This window comes from Saimiri boliviensis, chromosome 15 (assembly GCF_048565385.1).
Source record: "Saimiri boliviensis isolate mSaiBol1 chromosome 15, mSaiBol1.pri, whole genome shotgun sequence".
Classification (NCBI taxonomy): Eukaryota; Metazoa; Chordata; class Mammalia; order Primates; family Cebidae; genus Saimiri; species Saimiri boliviensis.
In genome coordinates, this window is record NC_133463.1 from 8407517 (window position 1) to 8429697 (window position 22181).

The following is a 22181-nucleotide window of genomic DNA, read 5'->3' on the forward strand; positions in this document are numbered from 1 at the left end:
TTGTATTTATTCTTATTTTTGTTATTTCTGTTCTTTTTTCTTTCTTTATATTCCCAGATTCCTTCTTTTATCATTTACTTTCTGTCAGGTAACTTCCTTTAGTCATTTTCTTAGAGTAAGTCTGCTGGTGATGAATATTTGTAGTTTGTCTTCAGCTGAGCATGTCTTGGTTACCTTCATCCCTCAAGGATATTTTTGTTGGACATAGAACTCTGGTTGACAGCTCTTTTACTGTGGCACTTAGAAAATGGTTGCAGTCTCCTTCAGGGCTTCTTGACTTTTGATGAGAAGTCAGCTGTCATTTGAATTGCTTCCCCCGTTTTTTCCTATAGGTAATGTGCCATCTCTCCCTGGCTGCTTTCAAAATTATTTTCATTGTCTTTAGTTCTCTGAAGTTTGACAATGGTATGTCTTAGTGTAAATTTCTTCAGGTTTATTGGCCTTGGGGTTTGATCAGTTTCTTAAATCTGTAGTTTGTTTTTTGATAAATTTGGGAAGTTTTCAGCCATTATTTCTGGGAATATATTTTGAGGCCCGCCTGCTTCCTCCTCCCCTTCTGAGCTCTTTCGTTATAGTTCTGCAAGTCCCTGAGGTGCTGTTCAATTTTTTTTTTCCAATCAATTTCCTCTCTGTTGTTCAGATTGGGTAATTTCTATTGCACTATCTTCAAGTTAACTATATAATTATTTCCTGTCTTTTCCATGACGCTGTTGAACCCACTCACTGTGTTTTAAAATTTTGATTGCCATATTTTTCAGTTCCAGGATTTCCATTTGGTTCTTCTTTATATCTTCTATTTGAAAGGCTTTCTATTATTTCATTTGTGTCAAGTACATTTGGAATTGCTTGTTGAAGTAGCTGTATAACATCTGCTTTAAAACTCTTGTTGTATGATTCCAACCTCTGTGTCACATTGATGCTGTCATTTGTTGACTGAATGTCTTTTTTTTTTGAACATGGTCTCACTCTGTTGCCCAGGCTGGAGTGCAGTGGTACTGTCTCAGCTCACTGCAACCTCTGTCTCCTGGGTTCAAGCGATTTTTATGCCTCAGCCACCTGAGTAGGTTACAGGTACACATCACCATGCCTGGCTAATTTTTGTATTTTTTGGTAGAGGTGGGGTTTCACTATGTTAGCTAGGATGGTCTCAAATTCCTGACCTCAAGTGATCCACTTACCTCAGCCTCCCAAAGTGCTGGGATTACAGGCCCCTGTGCCTGGCCTGACTGAATGCCTTTGTCATTGAAGTTGAGATTTACCTTTTTCTTGGTATGATGAGTGCTTTTTAAAAGTTGCATTCTGGACATTTTGGGTACTATATCATAAGACTCTGGGTCCTATTTAAATCTTGTGTTTTAGAAGACCTCCTCTGGCACTACTGGCAGGGGAAAGGGAACTCACTCCTCTTTACCACCAGATGGGGATGGAAGCTCTCACTATTTACACTGCCTAATTTGACATCCTGAGGAGGGGTACACCTTATTACTGCTGGGTGGGGAAGGGATTTCAGGCTTTGATATGGTTTGGCTGTGTCTTCACCCAAATCTCATCTTGAATTGTAGCTTCCACAATTTCCACACATTGTGGGAGGGACCAGTGGGAGGTAATTGAATGATTAGGGTGGGTTTTCCCCATGCTGTTCTTGTGATGGTGAATAAGTCTCACGAGATCTGATGGTTTTATAAAGAGGAGTTTCCCTGCACAAGCTCTCTCTCTTGCCTGCTGCCATGTAAGAAGTCCCTTTGCCCTTCCTTCATCTTCTGCCATGATTGTGAGGCCTGCCCAGCCATGTGGAATGGTGAGTCAATTAAACCTCTTTCCTTATAAATTTCCCAGTCTTGGGTATGGCTTTATTGGCAGCATGAGAACAGACTAATATGGGCTTCCTTTGTGTTCTCATTTACCCTGCAGAGTGTGGTGGGGAGGAGTGGTGGGGACAGACCTATCACTACTAAACAGTGGTGAAAGTTCTGGCTTCCCTCTGGGCTTCTTCTGATACCAACAAGGGAGTGTGGTGGCTTTCCTACCAGGTGGAGATGGAAGTCTTGGTTCCCCACTTGGCCTTCACCAATATCACCCTGTGTAGGAAAGACAGGGATGCCTCATTATCACTGGGGAAGGGCAGAAGTCAAGGTTTCCCAAGGCAGATGAGAGTATGGTGAGGCCTGGGTTTTTTCCTGTGGTGTTTAGCTGGGGTAGGGCTGGTTCAATGCATAAATGTTTTTTGAACATTCCATCATGACCACCTAGTTTTTAAAAAGTTTTTAGTTAATTGCCTAAATGTTTTCTGTCTTGCTCGGTTGCCCCTTTCCTGGACACTTGGCTAGAGAGAGGTGACTTTCATTGGTGCATTTTAAATCTGCTCCTATTAGTGTTTTTGGGTCACTGACTTCTCTAGCACCTAGTTTGGGATACATGGGACAAAAAGAAAACCCAGAGAACACACTGCTGTGTCATTCCTTGAGTTCTGTGATTCTTAGCCATTCTGCCTTCTTGTCTGTATCTTTCAGTGTATTTGCTTTATATATTATGGCTGGGGTTTTCGGGTGTACTTAGTGAGATGAATAGGGAGAAGTGGTCTCCTCCATTTGGGTTGGACTATTAATTCTCTGCAACTAATCTGTTTCATTTTGCCATTCTGCTTTATAATGTAGGAGTACTGACTTACATGGCCAACAAGTAAATTGCGTAAAGACACGAAAAGGCAAACAATGGGGTTTATCAAAGATATCTCTTCACTATTAAAAATTAAGCTTTGAAGTCCTATCATAAGAATGCATGCTAACTAAAAAGAAAACCTAAAATATTTTCAACATGTGGATATGTGTAATTTTTTTTTGAAAAAAATGATATTACCAAAGACTTGCACAAGAATGCTCACAGAAGTATTATCTGCAAGAATCCCAAACTGGAAATAACCTAAATGTTACTCGAATGGTGAATGAATAAATAAAATACAATAAAATCATGCAATAAAACATTTGAAAATAACAAATGAAGTACTAATATATGCTACAACCTGGATGAATCTCAAAAATATTACGCCAAGTGAAAGATGGCAACCACAAAAGACCACATATTGCATGACTCCATTTATATGAAATGTTCAAAATAGGTGAATCCATAGAGACAGAACGTAGATTCCTGGTTGCCTGGGGCTGGTGTAGGGGTGGTGGGATAGGTACAGTTTCCTTCTTTCTTTCTGAGGTGTTCTAAAATTAGATCATTGTAATCTTGGAACAACCCTGAATATTCTACAGATCACTGAATCATCCACTTTTTTTTTTTTTGAGAGGACTCTGTTGCCCAGACTGGAGTGTAGTGGCGCGATCTCGGCTCACTGCGAACTCCACCTCCCGAGTTCAATTGTGAATCACCCACTTTAAATGGGTTAATTTTATGGCATGGAAATCACATATCAACAAAGTAGTTTAAGAAACTAGATGGTCATGATGGAATCTTCAAGATAAGGAAGCATATAGGAGCCCTCTCCGCCCTCTGTTTTCAGTCTAGGCAGTTATTTGTGTCTGACTAACCAAATGACTTGGTTGAAAGAATAGCATGAGATGGTTTTGCTATGAAAAAAATGTTGGCTGATATATGTTTGTTCAACATGGTAAGAAAAAGAAGGGATGAATCAAGTGAAAATTAGAGAATTCCTAGGTGATAGGATGATATGTGCAGCAGACTACCACAGCACACGTTTACCTAGAACAAACCCATATATGCTGCACATGGACCTCTGAACTTAAAATAACAATTAAAGAAAAAAAAAAAAAGAAAATTAGAGAGTAAGTCTTGAATACATTTGCTATCCTAATGACAACAGTCTGTGTATACTCAAATCTTTGCTAGTTCTCCTTCCTTTCAAATAATACATTCCATACCATAATCTTATAGACAGTAAAGTGTATTTGGGCTGAGTTTGCCTTCCCTCTACCCCTAAGCACCATGAAGACGGAGTCTGGGACTGTCTTATCTGTAGTCACATGGACAGGATCTGACAGTGGATAGAGATCAGGTTCTTTGGTTATCACAGGACTTTAGGTTGCAGACAGGCATGCTAAGGCACAAGGGAAGTCCAGCAGATGGGGCTCGGGATAACCAGGTTCAAGAGGCTGGGTACAGGCAGATAGATGTCAGGGAAAATCAAGGTGTAGACCAGGAAATGGTCCTCTTCCATCAGATCATAGCAGATCAGTGCTCGGTAGCAAAAGCCAGGAAAGAACGGTCTCCTGGCCAGCCTGCATTGGGTACTGCTTGCTGTTATTTTACATTTGTGTGGAAGGCCAAGGCAGGAGGATTGTTTGAGCCCAGGAGTTCCAGACCAGTCAGGGAAACAGAGTGAGACCCAGTCTCCACAAAAAATAAAAAAATTAGCTGGATGTGGTAGTCCCAGCTACTCAGAAGCTGAGGTTGGAGAACCAGCCTCCCAGAACTTGAGCCTGGGAGGGCGAGGCTGCAGTGAGCCATAACTGTGCCTCTGTACTCCAGCCTGGATAACAGAGCAAAACCTTGTCTTAAAAAAAAATAAAACAACAAAAAGAGAAAACAATATAAGATAAAATATATTTATGGTGGCTAACCTATAGCAGGTTCTCAGTGGCCCCCTCAAGGCTACTATACTTCCTCTTCCAATCCCCCTTTCACTCCACTGGGTGGCTATTCCACAGCTGCTTCTATCTCATTAGATTAATAACACCACCTCCCCCTCGTTCACAACCTCAGTGATGGCTTCACATCCTAGGTTGCTGAGACAGAGAAGCAGTCAGAAGGGAAGGTCACCTCCACCAGTATCACTGCCTGTCTTTCTGCTACTGGACGCGGCCTTCTCTGTAATTCCTGCTGAGACACACATCTCTGTTGTGCATTATATCCCATCTCCTTGTTATGCACTCAAGGACGTGGCTTTAAGAATTCTCCCTGCTCTTACCTGCAGCATTCGGTCTTCCATTTTGACTGGATCATTCCTATCAGCATACACACATACTATACCTCAAACTCGAACTGATTTTAAATATGGAAAAACTAACTAACAGAATGAAATCTAACAAAAAATTTATCTCCACATGCTGACTCCAATCTCTCTCTTTCTAGTTTTCTCTTGCTTCTATGCCCAGTGAGGATTTTATCTCTACTGTTCTACCAAAAAAGGTCTTGTTGGGGTTACAGATAAATGCCACATTGCTAAAGCCCATGCTTAGTTCTCAGCACTCCTCTTATTTAAATATGAGTACCATTTGACACAGTTCGTCACTACCTCCTTTTGAAACATTTTTTCCTTTGGCTTCCAGAACACTGTAATGAACCTTTTCCTCATAAACTCCTTTGCTGGTTCCTCAGGCCTACTGAGCCAACCACTGCAGCAAGACCCCAGGAAATTCATGTGCACCTTCAAGCCTGGGAAGCGATGGTTTAGATACACATTGACATATGCCAGAGACAAGTGATACCAAGGAGAGGGCATGGTGGCTCAACTGGATAACAGGGGTACCTGCTCTCTGTCCTCAGTTGGAGTTGTGGGAGTGGAACGTATACTACGGGAGATGCTCAGAAAAGGAGAGCCCATTTTGTGCTGTCCTATATGTAAGAAATGTTACCTTTCCTAAAAAGGCCCCCAAAGGATCCCTTTAATTGAAATTCCTTCAGTATCAAAATAGAACTGATCAATGTGAATTGTTTATCAGACATAGATTATAAAATTCAAGAGAAAATCAAGAGAAATGCTACATTAGTCCTTAGCTATTTAAGGGCAGATTACATCTGACCCCAACCTTTTTGAATTTGTCCTTCAATTTGGAGCTGGTAATGATATAATTTATGCCTATTGCTACCTTCAGGCCTATTTCTACCTGTAAACACAAATTTCCTTACTGATGTAATAGCTATGTTTTGTGTAGACAGTGATAATTATAAATGAAGGTTTGTATCAAAGAAGACACTATAGTTTCTCTTATCTACACCTCACTCTTGCTCTTTCTTCCCATTCCTCCCTACTCCTCTCTCCATTTCTCTCATAGGTGGCCTGTAACAAAGTCTGTATTTATGAGGCAAAGTGCGCAGTTTCATGATCTTTTTCCCTTTGTGATCGGTGTGGGAAAACATCGTGCTGCACATGCTTAAACCTGGTCCTGTTTCCCCAGAGGACCCCTTACCTTGTTTTTGTTGTTCAGAGCTGAGGTAGGAAGCCCAGTAGGAAACCCGATTAGATGAAGCATCTTCAAGTCCGATTAGACCACAAGTAGTCATTAGAAGGATCGGGTGCCATCTGGAGACTTCATGTGTGACAAAGTCCTGAAACACGTTCAAACCCCACTATGAGTAAGGGAAGCAGTGCAAGCGTGCTGAGTATGCAGTAGCATAAAATCATAGCATTTCATTGTATGCTGCTTCTGCTGTTTGTCCTGTGTTATGCTGAGTCACCAAATTGTGTACGCTCACAGTCATTTCAGAAGTACACAATGAAGTAATAAGCAAGAAAGCCTAAATAAAACAAAAGGCCTCGTTCTTTTCTTTTTGAATGACTACCAGGAGCAAGTACTGACTTAGAAACTTACCAGAATGAGAAAAATGTCAAACAATTTCATTTTTAGCTGCACCATAACAACTTTGTCCCTTTAACATAAATAAACAAGGGTTAAAAGCTGTCTGGGAGAGAAATGCGTGGGTATTGGTGAAGTGTTTTTTCTGGAGAAGAACACTAGGCAAGAAAGACAATGCAAGGGAAACCTTTGTAGGGAAGATTTCGGAACTGCAGAGCATGCTAGGAACTGGCTTGTTTCTGGCTGTGGTCTCCTTAAGGTGAGCACTCTCTGGTGATTAGCGTCACCATGGATTAAATTAATTGGCTGTACTCAATCCCTTGCTGGACATACTGAGAATAAATCCAAAGACATTAGTTTCTTTGCACGAAATGAGGTTACATATCCAGTGACATTTATTTGAGCAATTTAAACAACTTAAACATCTTTTTCTTTTCTTAATAAGGGAAGTTTCAAGTTCTGGTAAGTACAAAACTATTTGAAATCTTTCTTTTGAAAATATTCTCTGTTTTGCTAGTTGTATTTTGTTGTCCATGTTATACCGAGATTATATATCTGTGTTCTGTGTTTAACTGTTAGAAAAAGAATAAATGTTACTAATAAGTATCTTTTACCTAAATATGCCAGCAACCTTCACAATATGCTGATATTGAAGTAGAATGGAACTTCAGTATCAGGAAATCAAGTAATTCTAGTTTATTCAAATGAGTAATGTTTACTTTGTTTCTCCCAATAAAAGTACTATATGCTTCTTATAGACTTTTGGGCAATACATTAAAGAAGAAGGCAGCTGCTTGCAATCCAACAATATTGTGGCTACCACAGTGAATAACTGGTATTTTTCCTTTTTGAATCTCTTCTCCCAACTCTACCCCCTAGGCTTATGAAAATCTGAAATGAACTAATTTTTCTTGCAACATCGAGTCTCTGAATTGCCAAAAGAATGAACATTCTGTATATTCTGCATTTATCAGTTTTCCATTTTTTCTACTTCATTATTTGTGACTTGTCTGAATTCACATTATGTGGTAGAAAATTAAACTTAAAATATAATTCGTGAAATGACGCATGTAAATCTGTCACGTTTTGTCAAGTGAGTGGGAGAGTGAAGACACAGCCCTCTTGCTAGAGGCAGCTATTTAGTTCTGAGCAGCACAGCTGTAAATGATTGATTTAAGTGGGGTTTGATTGAAACTAATGATGCCACAGATAAGCCTAGCCACAGTTGAGCCTAAGGGTGTTAAAAAATCTGCTTAATATTAAAGAGCAATGAAAGTATGCATGATAGCTCCACGGTCTAACTTTAGGCAATAAAGAGGCTCTGCAGAGAAGAGATGATGTTGGTAGCAAGCTGTCACGTCATTAGAAGCGGATTTTAAGGCAAAGAGCTTTTGTAAACCAGCCTCCTTGCTACCCACAGGGAAGTCAACGGTGGGGAAAGTGGAGGGCTTCAAGATTCTACAGTTACCTCTTCCCACCTCCACTTCTTCAGCCTAAACTTCTGGGAGAATTAAACCATTGTATGCTGCTTAGTTTGTTCCCTAGGTAGCCCTTAAGTATATTACTGCCTTATTCCAACTTTAGAGGGTGTAAGATAAACCTTATTATTGCAAATGTTTGTAAGGATATATTGCTACATTTCCATCCAAATTCTGATTAGTTTTTAAAACTGATTAAGAATGGAGCACGGCTAACAGAGGAGAACTCAAAAAAGTTACGGAAGGCTGGTGGCTCTGTTTCACAAAAGCGGGCACTCTCCTGTCAAAACTTAATGAACGTTTTGGTAGTCTTGCTCATGTGTACCAGGTTAATGCTGCACCACCTCTGCCTTCTTCCTGGAGGGCATCTCTACCACTCTTTGCCTCTGGCATCTCCACTTTACACCAGGTTTTCCTCTGGAAATTGCCCTGTCTTCTCACTTCCTACCCTCAATCTCTCAGGCTGTATTAGACATCGCTCCTTAATATTCTCTTGGTGCCACAACTCTTCCTCTTCTTCAACTGAGCTATTGAGTTACTCTGTGAACTTCCCATGGACTCTTTAGGAAATGCACATTATTAACATAGAGCAAAGGCTGATTCACTTCCTTCAGAAAGACTTTGGTTTGCACTGTCTTTCCAAATAATGACACTGTTCACTCAATGAATATCAATCCTTTTATTCAATGATAATACCTAATCTTTATCATGTTCAGGGCTTTACACACAAGGTCCCCCTTATCATAGGCTCTTAAGACTTACCCACAAGTATGTAGAATCTCAACTTTCTACCTAAAAGTTCTCCCAGTGATTTCTAGGAGTTCTCAGAGATTTATTCTCTCACACACTATGAAGATGATGTGAACTTGTATTTTTATTTTTTCACTACAGCAGACCCAACAAGGTGCCTGGCAACCACCCTGTTGGAAGCACTTACTCTGCAAATGCTCCTCCACTGGTGGGGACCTGGCATCTTCCCAGGTCACCGTACCTTCAGCACCTGTCCTTCATGCACTGGGCTCAAAACCAATACTCAGGGCTGGGTAGCAGTGGGATAGGGACAATGGCAGCTGCCTCTTTCCCCCTAGTGTCTTTATCTTCCATGTTTTCCTTCCTAGCCCCAGCACAGAATCTTTCTCTTTAGCCAACACTGACAAACAAAACTACCCACAAAAAACTTAGTATATTGGCTTAACATATTGTATTTCCAAAGTGGTCACCAGGTTAACAGCTCTCCAAATAGCGAGATTCAGGCATTAAACAAGTGACATTAAGAGCCTCATGATGCACCTACACCAAAAAAAAAAAAATCATTTTCCAAAATTAGGTAAGAAATGTGTCTCAAATATTATTCATGTACAATGTTTTCAAATAAACATATAAGTAAATCAACCAAATATAATTGAAGACAAAGAGTTCTAAAGTCTTACTCATTTTTGTTTTGTTTTTTCTTGAAATGGAGTCTCGCTCTGTCACCCAGGTTGGGTGTGCAGTGGCGTGATCTCCATTCACTGCAACCTCTGCCTTCCACATTGAAGAGATTCTCCTGCCTCAGCCTCCAAGTAGAGTAGCTTGGACTACAGGCACACACCACCATGCTCGGCTAATTTTTGTATTTTTAGTAGAGACGGGGGTTTCACCATGTTGGCCAGGCTGGTCTTGAACTCCTGACCTCATGTGATCTGCCTGCCTCGGCCTCCTAAAGTGCTGGGATTACAGGCATGAGCTACTGTGCCCAGCCTAAAGTCTTATTTAAGTACGGAAGGAACTCATCCTTCTCATCGTTGCTGAAGCCATGGTGATTAAGCAGCCTGCCCAAGGTCAGACCACAGCTGACCAGATGAGGATGAGAAGAGGTTGCAGTTTTGCTGACTCCATTATGAAGCTGGATTCCCCAGCTCCTGATACACATGTCTGCTACAGCTGCTTTTTTTTTTTTTGTCTTAAGTATTATAATTACTTTAAAACTCTGAGGAAGAAGGAAGGGAAGATATCTAATTTCTAGATTGATCTTCAAATTTATTTTCTAAGTTACATTTAAATAAGATTTGCAAATCAGATTGGAGATATATGAAGAATCTTGGATAACAGCTTGAAAACATTTAAGTAGATGATTTGGGCCAGATTTATAGCTGATATACAATGATAAACATGCCTTTTTGCATCTCTATATTACCAATTATATTCATTTTGTTTGTTTAATTTGTCTTCAAGGCTGCAGGACTTTCTTATTGTGTCAAAAGGCACTAATAATTGAAATTATTTCAAACAATAGAAAACAGCCACAAAATGCCACAAATGAAAACATGGCCAGACCCAGATAAATCCATCCACTTGCTGTTCATTTGTCAATCAAACGCCGGTTTCACTGAGAAGTGGAAAAGGAAAACCTTAGTGCTTTGCTGAAAATTAGTCTTCTTGAATTCTCTCCTGAAGTTTTAACTTTAGAACCACTAGTGGGACCAGTAACCGGACTGCATCAGTTTTAGCAGCCCATAGCAATGCTGTCATTCATTTAAAGAACAATTTTTATTTAGTGCAGTGTTTCCCAAATTTGGGTAAGTGGTGTGTGAGATGATTTGCCTGCATTTTCTGCAATCTGCAGTGGAAAGATCTGATTGTATTGTAAGATAGTTATTACTGAAGGTTCTATGTGACACATTCCTCCTAGAAATGTCAGGTACATTTTCCTCTAGACAATTTGAACTTTAAAAACATTTCCTGTTTCTCCTCTATTTCTGTATTGTCAGGATATGAAGGACTAAATGAATGAATTCCGAAACTGTCTTTTCTCAGTGGATGGCTTCTGATTTGTGTCTCTGTTGTTTTTTAAAATTCTGCAATAATACCTGCTAATTTTAAAGGTTCACAATGTTGAGGAATGTATAAAAACATGAATATTATCCAGAGCTCTGCAATCCAGAGATAGCCACATCAACACGGGGCTGTATGTATTTCAGGACTTTTCCCCAAATCATATAACTCAGTCATGTGCCACATAACACTATTGGCCCCATAAGACTATAATATTATATTTTGACTGTATCTTTTCTATGTTTAGATGCACAAATACCACTGTGTTACAATGCCTACAGTATTCAAACAGTAACATGCTGCACATATTTTTAGCCTAGGAGCCGTAAGTGATAGCACAAAGCCTGGGTGTGTAGTAGGCTATACCATCTGTTTGTGTAAATACACTCTATGATGTTCACACAATGATGAAATCACCTAACAATGCATTTCTCAGAAGTTATCCTTGTTGTTAAATGATGTGACTGTATTTAAATCAATGGCATAGAATGTTTTGCAAACTGCGTTTTTTCACTTAGTAATATGTCATGACCGTCTTTCTATGCCAAAAGATGTATCTATAAGGTCATGTTTAATGGTTGCATAGTCTTCCATTGCATGGGTGTATATGTGGTAATTTATTTATCTAGGCCCTTATTAGTGTGTTTAGGTTGTTTTTAACTTTTAAATTATAAATACCCTTATTTAACTGTTTATTTCTTTTTATTATAAGTCCTTTAAAATTATTTTTCAAAATTGACAGGTATAATGAATGAATAGACAAATGAAAGAATAAACTTCTAGGAATATTCTGGATGTCTGCAACTATATTTCGCATGCATTAGTATTACCACGTATTCGCTATGCTGCTGTGATTCTGGAGATGAAAAACTTTCTTTTTTCTCTAGGTCTCAGCCAAAATGAGTGATACCCCTTCTACCGGTTTTTCCATGATTCATCCTACTTCTTCTGAAGGTCAAGTTCCCTCCCCTCGCCATTTGAGCCTCACTCATCCCGTCGTGGCCAAACGGATCAGTTTCTACAAAAGCGGGGACCCCCAGTTCGGCGGGGTCAGGGTGGTGGTCAACCCTCGCTCCTTTAAGTCCTTTGATGCTCTGCTGGATAACTTGTCCAGGAAGGTGCCCCTACCTTTTGGCGTGAGGAACATCAGCACCCCTCGGGGCAGGCACAGCATCACGCGCCTGGAGGAACTGGAGGATGGAGAGTCGTACCTGTGTTCCCACGGCAGGAAGGTGCAGCCCGTGGACCTGGACAAGGCCCGCCGGCGCCCACGGCCCTGGCTCAGCAGCCGGGCCGTCAGCACGCATGCGCCGCCGCACTCCGCGGCCGTCGCTGCTCCCGGCATGCCCCGCGCCCCGCGGAGCCTTGTGGTCTTCAGGAATGGTGACCCGAAGACGAGGCGTGCGGTTCTTCTGAGCAGAAAGGTCACCCAGAGCTTTGAGGCATTTCTGCAGCACCTGACGGAGGTCATGCAGCGCCCGGTGGTCAAGCTGTACGCCACGGACGGAAGGAGGGTGAGCGTTCTGGAGGCTCCTCGAGCTTGAGCTCATTTTGGGCACCCTACTAATTGGGTTCGTGTGGGGTGAAAATGGTGCTGCCGGGGAACGAAGCCCTCCTTCCTCCCTGCCTGTGTATGTGAGTGCGTGTGCGCTGATGCTGCCTTTGTTCGTTTGTCAGAATCTGACCGGAGTCTCATCTTTACCTCACACTGCCTACCCGTTTCTGTCTTCCCTGAGCCCTGAGTTATGTAATGTTTTCGCGTGGAATCCAATCTTGACGATATTTTCTGGAAAGGAGTGGCGAAGAGTAGTAGTTTCATAGAGGAGGCATTTTCCTGGGATCCCTCCTGGGAGGTAACTGACCCTCCCACCCCACCTTGACTTTTGTTTTTTTTTGCTTATTTTGTATACACCACTGGTGCCTAAGAAGATTCTTGGTGGTGATGTCTTTCAAGCCTAGGAGGTTGTTGATTTGATTCCATTAAAGTTATAAAATTACCACTTACAACAATATGTGCTCATCTCAGGATAATGACTCTGATCTCTTTTAGGTTCCCAGTCTCCAGGCAGTGATACTGAGCTCTGGAGCTGTGGTGGCAGCGGGAAGGGAGCCATTTAAACCAGGAAATTATGACATCCAAAAGTACTTACTTCCTGCTAGATTACCAGGGATCTCTCAGCGTGTGTACCCCAAGGGAAATGGAAAGTCAGAAAGCAGAAAGAGTAAGTCACTTACTACTATATAGTCCGTATTTTTAGCCCTGAGATTTTTTTTGCCTCAAGGACAGCAGAAATCCGTGTTTAAATGTCCAGTTTCTTTCACCACAGAAGTGAAAAGAAGATTTAAAAACATTCCTAACTGAAATTTGTTATATTTATAGTTGGAAAGAGTCATAGAAATTATCTATTTTTTAGACTTTTCCAAATCAATTATATGTCTGTTTAAATTGATTATGTGTGCTTTTTTGCATAAAATACCTAGTTAAAAAAATAAAAATGCCAGCATTTCTTGCTTTAGAGTGGGATCTGTGTAAGCTTCATCTCTGGTAGTTGCAGAATTTTCTCTAAATGGTACTATGCAGCGTTCATAGCTGACCTCTCAGCAGGTTAGCAGATTGACTGTGTTTTTTCAAATCTATGCCATGTGTTCTGCCTTCTGAAGTTATTCCTATAAAAATCACAGGTCCTTAGATCTCCTTTTTATTTATTTAAAAAAAGGTTCATGCAACCAATTCATGCTGGTTAACGTAATGTAGTTTGACAATTCTGTAGGATCTGCTGCACAGTGTAGCATTATCCTTTGGATAGGGAAGGAAGAGGGCCTCTTCAGGCCCAGGGATGTGGGATAAGCTGTAAATTGCCTATGCAGCATGGCTAATCTTATTATTCATTGTACTCAGTATTTCCAGGGAAACTAGTTCTTTGCTCAAGTACTGATTTTTTTTTTTTTTTTTTTTTTACTGATTGTTTTTTATACTTAAATGTAAGTTTTTAATCTCTTTAGACTTGGATAACATGTATTTTAAGTAGTAGTATACTCTCTGCTTACTGCTAATGTGGGTGAAACTCATCCATTATTTATTGTTGTTTAATTATTTCGTGGATATATTTAATTGATAATTATTAATGCCTCTATTTTGTAAGCATTAGGTTGCCACATACATGTTATAAATATGGTAGCACTGTTTCACCTTTGTCATTTTACTAAAATGGTTCTCTTATGCCTGATACAGGTTGCTGAGTATGGTTTTTGATGATTACAGGGAATCTGAGGGATTTGTTAAGTTTTACTTCAAAAAATTGAGTGAGACACTTTGATAGACAATTTATGTAAAAGCATATACAAAATAAGAAAATATATTTATGGGTTTATACAAAGGAGCTTACATGATGGCAAGTATGTGCAAATCTATATAGACTTGCTAATAGGATTTTTTTTTTTTTTTTTTTTTTGAGACAGAGTCTTGCCATATTACCCAGGCTGGTCTTGAACTCCTGGGCTCAAGCGATCACCTGCCTCAGCCTCCCAAAAGTGCTGGGGTTACAGGTGTGAGCCACTGCACCTGGTCCAGGCATTTTGATTGTATTTAAGAAGCAAAAGTGCCAAGGTTAATGGTGAAGACACACGTTACTATGTCTAGCTTTGTTATCTCTTGTGCCCTATATTAAGTCAGCTGCAATGATTATACAAAGTACATGCTAAATTAATAATTACTACTTGATTAATTCAGTGTTAATTATTAAAAGTTTCTGCTTTCATAAAGCTATAGATATCTCTTTTGATATGTGTAGGTGGGAAGATGGATACCATCATAAATTGTTGCTTGCCTTGTTTAGATAGGTAAGCGGTACTTGGTCAGAGTCCAATTTCGGTATTGGTAAACAAAACACCAAAATGAAAACCCACAAAATACTTTTATCTTTGATGGAATTCTTAGCAGTTTTTACTTTATACATTTTTTAAATTAAATTTACCTTATTGAACTTTTTAACATTAAAATTCTCTGAACCTCCTCATTGAAGGTGAAGTAGAATTAGAGATCTCTTCTGAAGAGTGGTTTGAAGGTATGTACCACTATTACAGTAGGTTTTCTCAAATAACTATTGGGAAAACACATAGGTCGGGCATGGTGACTCAATCCTGTAATCCCAGCACTTTGGGAAGCTGAGGCAGGTAGATCACAAGGTCTGGAAATAAAAACCATCCTGGCCAACATGGCAAAACCCCATCTCTACTAAAAATACAAAAAAAATTAGCTGGACGTGGTGGTATGCACCTGTAGTCCTAGCTACTTGGGAGGCTGAGGCAGGAGAATTGCTTGAACCTGAGAAGCAGAGGTTGCATGAACCGAGATCACACCACTGCACTCCAGCTTGGCAAGAGAGCAAGACTCTGTCTCAAAAAAAAAAACAAAAAAAAAAAAAACAAAAACCAAAACAACAACAACAACAAAAAACAAACAAACAAAACAAAAAACAAACTTAGAGCTTAGAAACATGTAATATTTTATTATGAAATACAGAAAATATGCTGTTTTTCATACTAATTATTTTCCTTTTCCTTTTTTTTCTTTGCTGCCTCTTCCTTTGGATATTGCTAATTTCTCTGCCTGTCATATTATATTTTGATGTGGGCACCTTTTACTCTTAAAATCTTTAAAGTAAGCACACACGTGTCTTCAAGCTCAAGGTCCCAGATTTATTCTGTTTCTTCTGAGAAAACACATAATAATGATTGCTACTTAGACTATTCTTTTGTTCCTGAAAATTACTTGGCCTTAGAAAAAAATGATTCTCAGAATTTACCAATATATCCTTCTGAAGATGATGTTGAGAAATCAATTATTTTTAATCAAGATGGCACTATGACAGTTGAGATGAAAGTTCGATTCAGGATAAAAGAGGAAGAAACCATAAAATGGACAACTACTGTCAGTAAAACTGGTCCTTCTAATAATGATGAAAAGAGTGAGATGAGTTTTCCAGGAAGAACAGAAAGTCGATCGTCTGGTTTAAAGCTTGCAGCATGTTCATTCTCTGCAGATGTGTCACCTACAGAGCGAAGCAGTAATCAAGAGGGCAGTTTGGCAGAGGAGATAAACATTCAAATGACAGATCAAGAGGCTGAAACTTGCAGTTCTGCTAGTTGGGAGAATGCTACTGTGGACACAGATATCATCCAGGGAACACAGGATCAAGCAAAGCATCGTTTTTATAGGCCCCCTACGCCTGGATTAAGAAGAGTGAGACAAAAGAAATCTGTGATAGGCAGTGTGACCTTAGTATCTGAAACTGAGGTTCAAGAGAAAATGATTGGACAGTTTTCCTATAGTGAAGAAAGGGAAAGTGGGGAAAACAAATCTGAGTATCACATGTTTACACATTCTTGCAGTAAAATGTCATCAGTATCTAACAAACCAGTACTTGTTCAGATCAATAACAGTGATCAGATGGAGGAGTCATCGTTAGAAAGAAAAAAGGAAAACAGACTGCTTAAGTCAAGTGCAATAAGTGCTGGTGTCATAGAAATTACAAGTCAGAAGATGTTAGAGTTGTCCCATAATAATGGTTTGCCATCAACTATATCAAATAACTCAATCGTGGAGGAAGATGTAGTTGATAGTGTAGTATCGGACAACAAAACTGGTATCAAGAACTTAAGAACTTATGGTAACACCAGTGATAGGTTCAGTCCTGTTTCAGCAGATGCAACCCATTTTTCGAGTAATAAGTCTAGAGCTGACAAAAATATTTCTGAGGCTCCAGCTTCAGTAGCATCCTCTACTGTCACTGCAAGAATTGACAGACTAATTAATGAATTTGCACAATGTGGTTTAACAAAACTTCCAAAAACTGAAAAGAAGATTTTGTCGTCTGTTGCCAGCAAAAAGAAGAAGAAGAAATCTCAACAGCAAGCAATAAATTCCAGGTATCAAGATGGACAGCTTGCAACCACAGGAATTCTTAATAAGAATGAGAGAATAAACGCAGGAGGTAGAATTACAAAGGAAATGATATTGCAAGATTCAGACAGTCCCCTTAAAGGAGGGGTACTTTGTGAGGAAGACCTCCGGACAAGTGAGACTGTAATTGAATCAAATACTTTTTGTTCCAAAAGCAATCTCAATCCCATGATTTCCAAGAATTTCCATAGAAATAAATTAAATACTACTCAGAATTCCAAGGTTCAAGGACTTTTAACCAAAAGAAAATCTAGACCACTAAGGAAAATAAGCTTAGGAACACCTAAAAAAAGAGAAATCGGTCAAGGAGATAAAGTGTTTCCTCACAATGAATCTAAATATAGCAAAAGTACTTGTGAAAATAAAAGTTTATTTCATGTATTTAACCTCCTTGAGCAAAAACCCAAACATTTTTCTGGACCACGATCTCAGGCAGAAGTGGCATCTGGGTATTTGAGAGGAATGGCAAAGAAGAGTTTAGTTTCAAAAGTTACTGATTCACACATAACTTTAAAAAGCCAGAAAAAACAAAAAGGGGATAAATTGAAAGCAAGTGCTATTTTAAGTAAACAACATGCTGCAACCAGGGCAAATTCTTTAGCTTCTTTGAAAAAACCTGATTTTCCTGAGGATATTGCTCATCCTTCTGTTCAAACTTATATACAGAATTGGTTGCATAACATAAATCCATATCCAGCTTTAAAACCTATAAAATCAGCTCCAGTATGCAAAAATGAAATAAGTGTGGTAAATTGTAACAATAGTTTTTCAGGGAATGATCCCCATACAAGTTCTGGAAAAATAAATAATTTTGTTATGGAAAGTAATAAGCACATAACTAAAATTGCCAGTTTGACAGGAGATAATCTATGTAAAGAGGGAGATAAGTCTTTTATTGCCAATGATACTGGTGAAGATCTCTGTGAGACACAGGTTGGATCTCTGAATGATGCTTATTTGGTTTCCCTGCATGAACACTGTACTTCGCCACAGTCAGCTATTAATGATCGTAATACTAAAAGTCGTATATCTCCTGAAAAGTCAGGACCAGAGATAAACCTTGTTTACCAGGAAATAAACCTAGCTAAAAAAAGGCAAAGTGTAGAGGCTGCTATTCAAGTAGATCCTATAGAAGAGGACACTCCGAAAGACCTTTTACCAGTCCTGATGCTTCACCAATTGCAAGCTTCAGTTCCTAGTACTCCTAAGACTCAGAATGGAGTTGTTCGAATGCCAGGTTCACTTGCAGATGTTTCCTTTCCTTCTGCAATATGTAATTCATCCACTAATCTCCTTCTAGCTTGGCTTTTGGTGCTAAACCTAAAGGGAAGTATGAATAGCTTCTGTCAAGGTGATGCTCACAAGACTACCAATAAATCTTCAGAAACACTTGCATTATTGGAGATTCTAAAGCACATAGCCATCACAGAGGAAGCAGATGACTTGAAAGCTGCTGTTGCCAATTTAGTGGAGTCTACCACAAATCACTTTGGACTCAGTGAGAAAGAACAAGACACGGTTCCAATAGATCTTTCTGCAAATTGTTCCATAGTCAACATTCAGAGTGTTCCTAAGTGCAATGAAAATGAAGGAACACAAGGAATCTTCTCTTTTGATGGAGGCTGCTCTGCCGTTGAGGCATGTGCCCCTGAAGTCTGTGTTTTGGAATTGACTTACCCTCCACGTGAGGTGTGCACTGTAAATAAGGCTTATGTTCCAAAAGAGACATGCAACCTTAGTGACACATTTTTTCCTAGTGATGGTTATACTGTGGATCGGACCTCCATGAATAAGGCTTGTTTCGTAGGAGAGGTCTGTTCACTTACTGATACTGTGTTTTCCGATAAGGCTTGTGCTCAAAAGGAGAACCATATCTATGAGGGAGCTTGCGCAACCGATGAGACCTGTGTTCCTGTCGATGTCTGCAATACTACTGGCTTTTTAAACTCTAAACAGAACACATATACTGATAACTTGGAATCAACTGAAGAGTTAGAAAGAGGGGATGATGTTCAGAAAGATCTAAATATTTTGACAGACCCTGAGTATAAAAATGGCTTTAATACATTGGTGTCACATCAAAATGTCAGTAATTTAAGCCCCTGTGGTCTTTGCGTAAGTGAAGAAGCAGAATTTGATAAGAAACATAGTTCTGCAGATGATTTTAAAAATTGTTCACTAAACCTGTTTCAGGATAAAAATGCATATACTTCCTTTGATATGGAAGAACCAAGGACTTCTGAAGAACCAGGCTCAGTAACCAACAGCGTGACATCAAGTGAAAGAAACATTTCAGAATTGGAATCTTTTGAAGAATTAGAAAACCAGGACACTGATATCTTTAATACAGAGATAAATGTAGGAGAGAAAGCCACTGAGGAATTCATCCAAGAAGAGATAGAGGCTAGTAAAACTTTAGAATTGCTAGACATCTCTAGTAAGAATATTATGGTAGAAGAAAGAAAGAATGGTATAATTTATGAAACAATCAGTAAGAGGTTGGCAACACCACCATCTTTAGTTTTTTGCTATGATTCTAAGCAAAATAATGAAAAGGAGACCAATGAAGGAGAAACTAATATGGTAAAAATGATGGTGAAAAGCATGGAAACTGGAAGTTATTCAGAGTCCTCTCCTGATATGAAAAAATGCATCAAAAGTCCAGTGACTTCTGATTGGTCAGACTATCGACCTGACAGTGACAGTGAGCAGGCATATAAAACATCCAGTGATGATCCCAATGACAGTGGTGAGCTTGAGAAAGAATACAACATAGGATTTGTTAAAAGGGCAATAGAAAAACTTTACGGTAAAGCAGATATTATCAAACCATCTTTTTTTCCTGGATCTACCCGCAAATCTCAGGTGTGTCCTTATAATTCTGTGGAGTTTCAGTGTACCAGGAGAGCAAGTCTTTATGATTCCGAAGGGCAGTCATTTGGCTCTTCTGAACGGGTATCTAGTAGTTCACCTGTATTGCAGGAGTTCCAGGAGGAAGGACAAGATAAGTGTGATATTAACCATGTGAGGAACAATTATTGTGGGGGTGACATTGTAGAACCTGGTACAAAAGAAAATGATCATAGCAGAGTCCTCACAGACATAGAGGAAGGAGTGCTGATTGACAAAGGCAAATGGCTCCTGAAAGAAAATCATTTGCTAAGAATGTCATATGAAAATCCTGGCGTGTGTGGCAATGCAGACACCACATCAGTGGACACCCTACTTGATAATAACAGCAGTGAGGTACCATATTCACATTTTGGCAATTTGGCCCCAGGCCCAACCATGGATGAATTATCCTCTTCAGAACTCGAGGAACTGACTCAGCCCCTTGAACTAAAATGCAATTACTTCAAAATGCCTCATGGTAGTGACTCAGAACCTTTTCATGAGGATTTGCTGGGTGTTCACAATGAAACCTGTGACAAGGAAAGAATAGCAAATCACCATACAGAGGAGAAGTGTCCTCATCAGTCAGAAAGAATATGCACATCTGTCACTCATTCCTTTATGTCTGCTGGTAACAAAGTCTACCCTGTCTCTGATGATGCTATTAAAAACCAGCCATTGCCTGGCAGTAATATGATTCATGGTACACTTCAGGAAACTGACTCTTTGGATAAACTGTATGCTCTTTGTGGTCAACATTGCCCAATCCTAACTGTTACTATCCAACCCGTGAATGAGGAAGATCGAGGATTTGCATATCGCAAAGAATCTGATATTGAAAATTTCTTGGGTTTTTATTTATGGATGAAAATACACCCATATTTACTTCAGACAGACAAAAATATGTTCAGGGAAGAAAACAATAAAGCAAGTATGAGAAAAAACCTTATTAATAATGCCACTGGTGATATATTTGATGAGTTTTATTTCAGTAACATATTTGACTTGATGGATAAAAGAAGGAAACAAAAAAGAATTAACTTCTTGGAGTTACAGGAGGCAGGTAATTTAAAGAAGTTTCAACCAGATTTGAAGGAAAGGTTTTGTATGTATTTCTTGCACACATCATCGTTAGTTGTGGGTAATATGAATTCAAATACACAAGACCTCAGCAGTCAGACAAATGAAATCTTTAAAGCAGTCGATGAGAATAACAACTTATTAAATAACAGATTCCAGGGCTCAAGAACAAATCTTAACCAAGTAGTAAGAGAAAATATCAGTCGTTACTTCTTTGAAATGCTTGGTCAAGCTTGCCTCTTAGATATTTGCCAAGTTGAGACATCCTTAAATATTAGCAACAGAAATATTTTAGAAGAACTTTGTATGTTTGAGGATGAAAATATTTTCATTTGGGAAGAGGAAGACATATTAAATTTAACTGATCTCGAAAGCAGCAGAGAACAAGATTTATAATTTCAATATAAGCACAGTCATTCTCTTTCAATACATTTTTCCCATAATGAGATGAAGCACATGTGGACTAGATAAGCTTGAAGAATTTCCCACTTCTTCCAATTAACTTTACCCCAGAAAGCTTACCCTTGGATAACCAGTTTGACTTTCATAATTTATTTGTTCTGTGTTTTTCCAACAATTACAGACTCATTTTCTCTTCTTTTATTTTGGAAGTTTCTAGTGCTTTTGTTCTGAACTTACTTTTTTTTTTGTATCTATGATTTTTTTTTTTTTTTTGTCTAGGGCATCAAAATGTGCTAAGGACAATAATTATATCCTCTTACAAAACTGTGGTTAGCTTGGTGTAAAATGTATATTGAATGTATTGGTGAATAAATTGAATAGACATAGCTTCAAAGTATTTCATTTATTCTTTTTAACTACTGATTTGATAAAAGATGTGATTGTAAGATATTCACAACAGTCTCATAGTTTCTTTTGCCAATCGTGTTGAGTCCAGTTCCTCAGATACCTGATGAAATTGCAAGAATTTCCATGTGACAGGATTTAGTATTTTCTCATGAGTTGAAAAAGATTCTCCACCACTAAGCTGCCTCTCCAGTACTTTTTCTAGAAATTGTAATCTTTTAAACATCAGTAAAATGTCTGGAAATCCAAAGAGGTCAGAAAAAAATATGGGGAAAAAATTAAGCTGTGTTCTGTGAAGGAAAGTTAAAGGAGTTGGAATAATTTAACTTGGAAAAGAAAAAAAGAAATGATGACTTAAAAATTCTCTTCAAGTTGAAAAAGAGTTGTTGTGAAGATCGTGACATATTTCTATGTTCACCTGCATTAATAAAACATTTAAAATTTAAATAGATATAAATAACATTATTGCCTAAAATGATAAATAAATAGACTATCAACTATCAATTGTTTTGAATAATTGTGGTATATTGCCTGGGAGTTAACCAGGAAAGCTTTTAAGATTCCTTCCACTCCACAGCTGTATGATGATACAGAAACAAGTCTTAG

General features: G+C 38.9%; 1 protein-coding gene across 3 annotated transcripts in view; it reads left to right on the forward strand.

Moving 5' to 3' along the window:
* The window catches only part of RP1 (RP1 axonemal microtubule associated), a 302959-nt gene that overhangs the window by 37749 nt on the left and 243029 nt on the right, over window positions 1-22181 (forward strand). The window contains exons 1-4 of one of the 3 annotated variants that reach the window (XM_010346021.3): window positions 6898-7004; window positions 11722-12348; window positions 12885-13056; window positions 15496-21644. In XM_010346021.3, coding sequence (XP_010344323.2) covers window positions 11734-12348; window positions 12885-13056; window positions 15496-21164 — 6456 coding nt within the window. In that variant the 5' untranslated portion in view covers window positions 6898-7004; window positions 11722-11733 and the 3' untranslated portion in view covers window positions 21165-21644. 3 annotated transcript variants of the gene reach the window in all.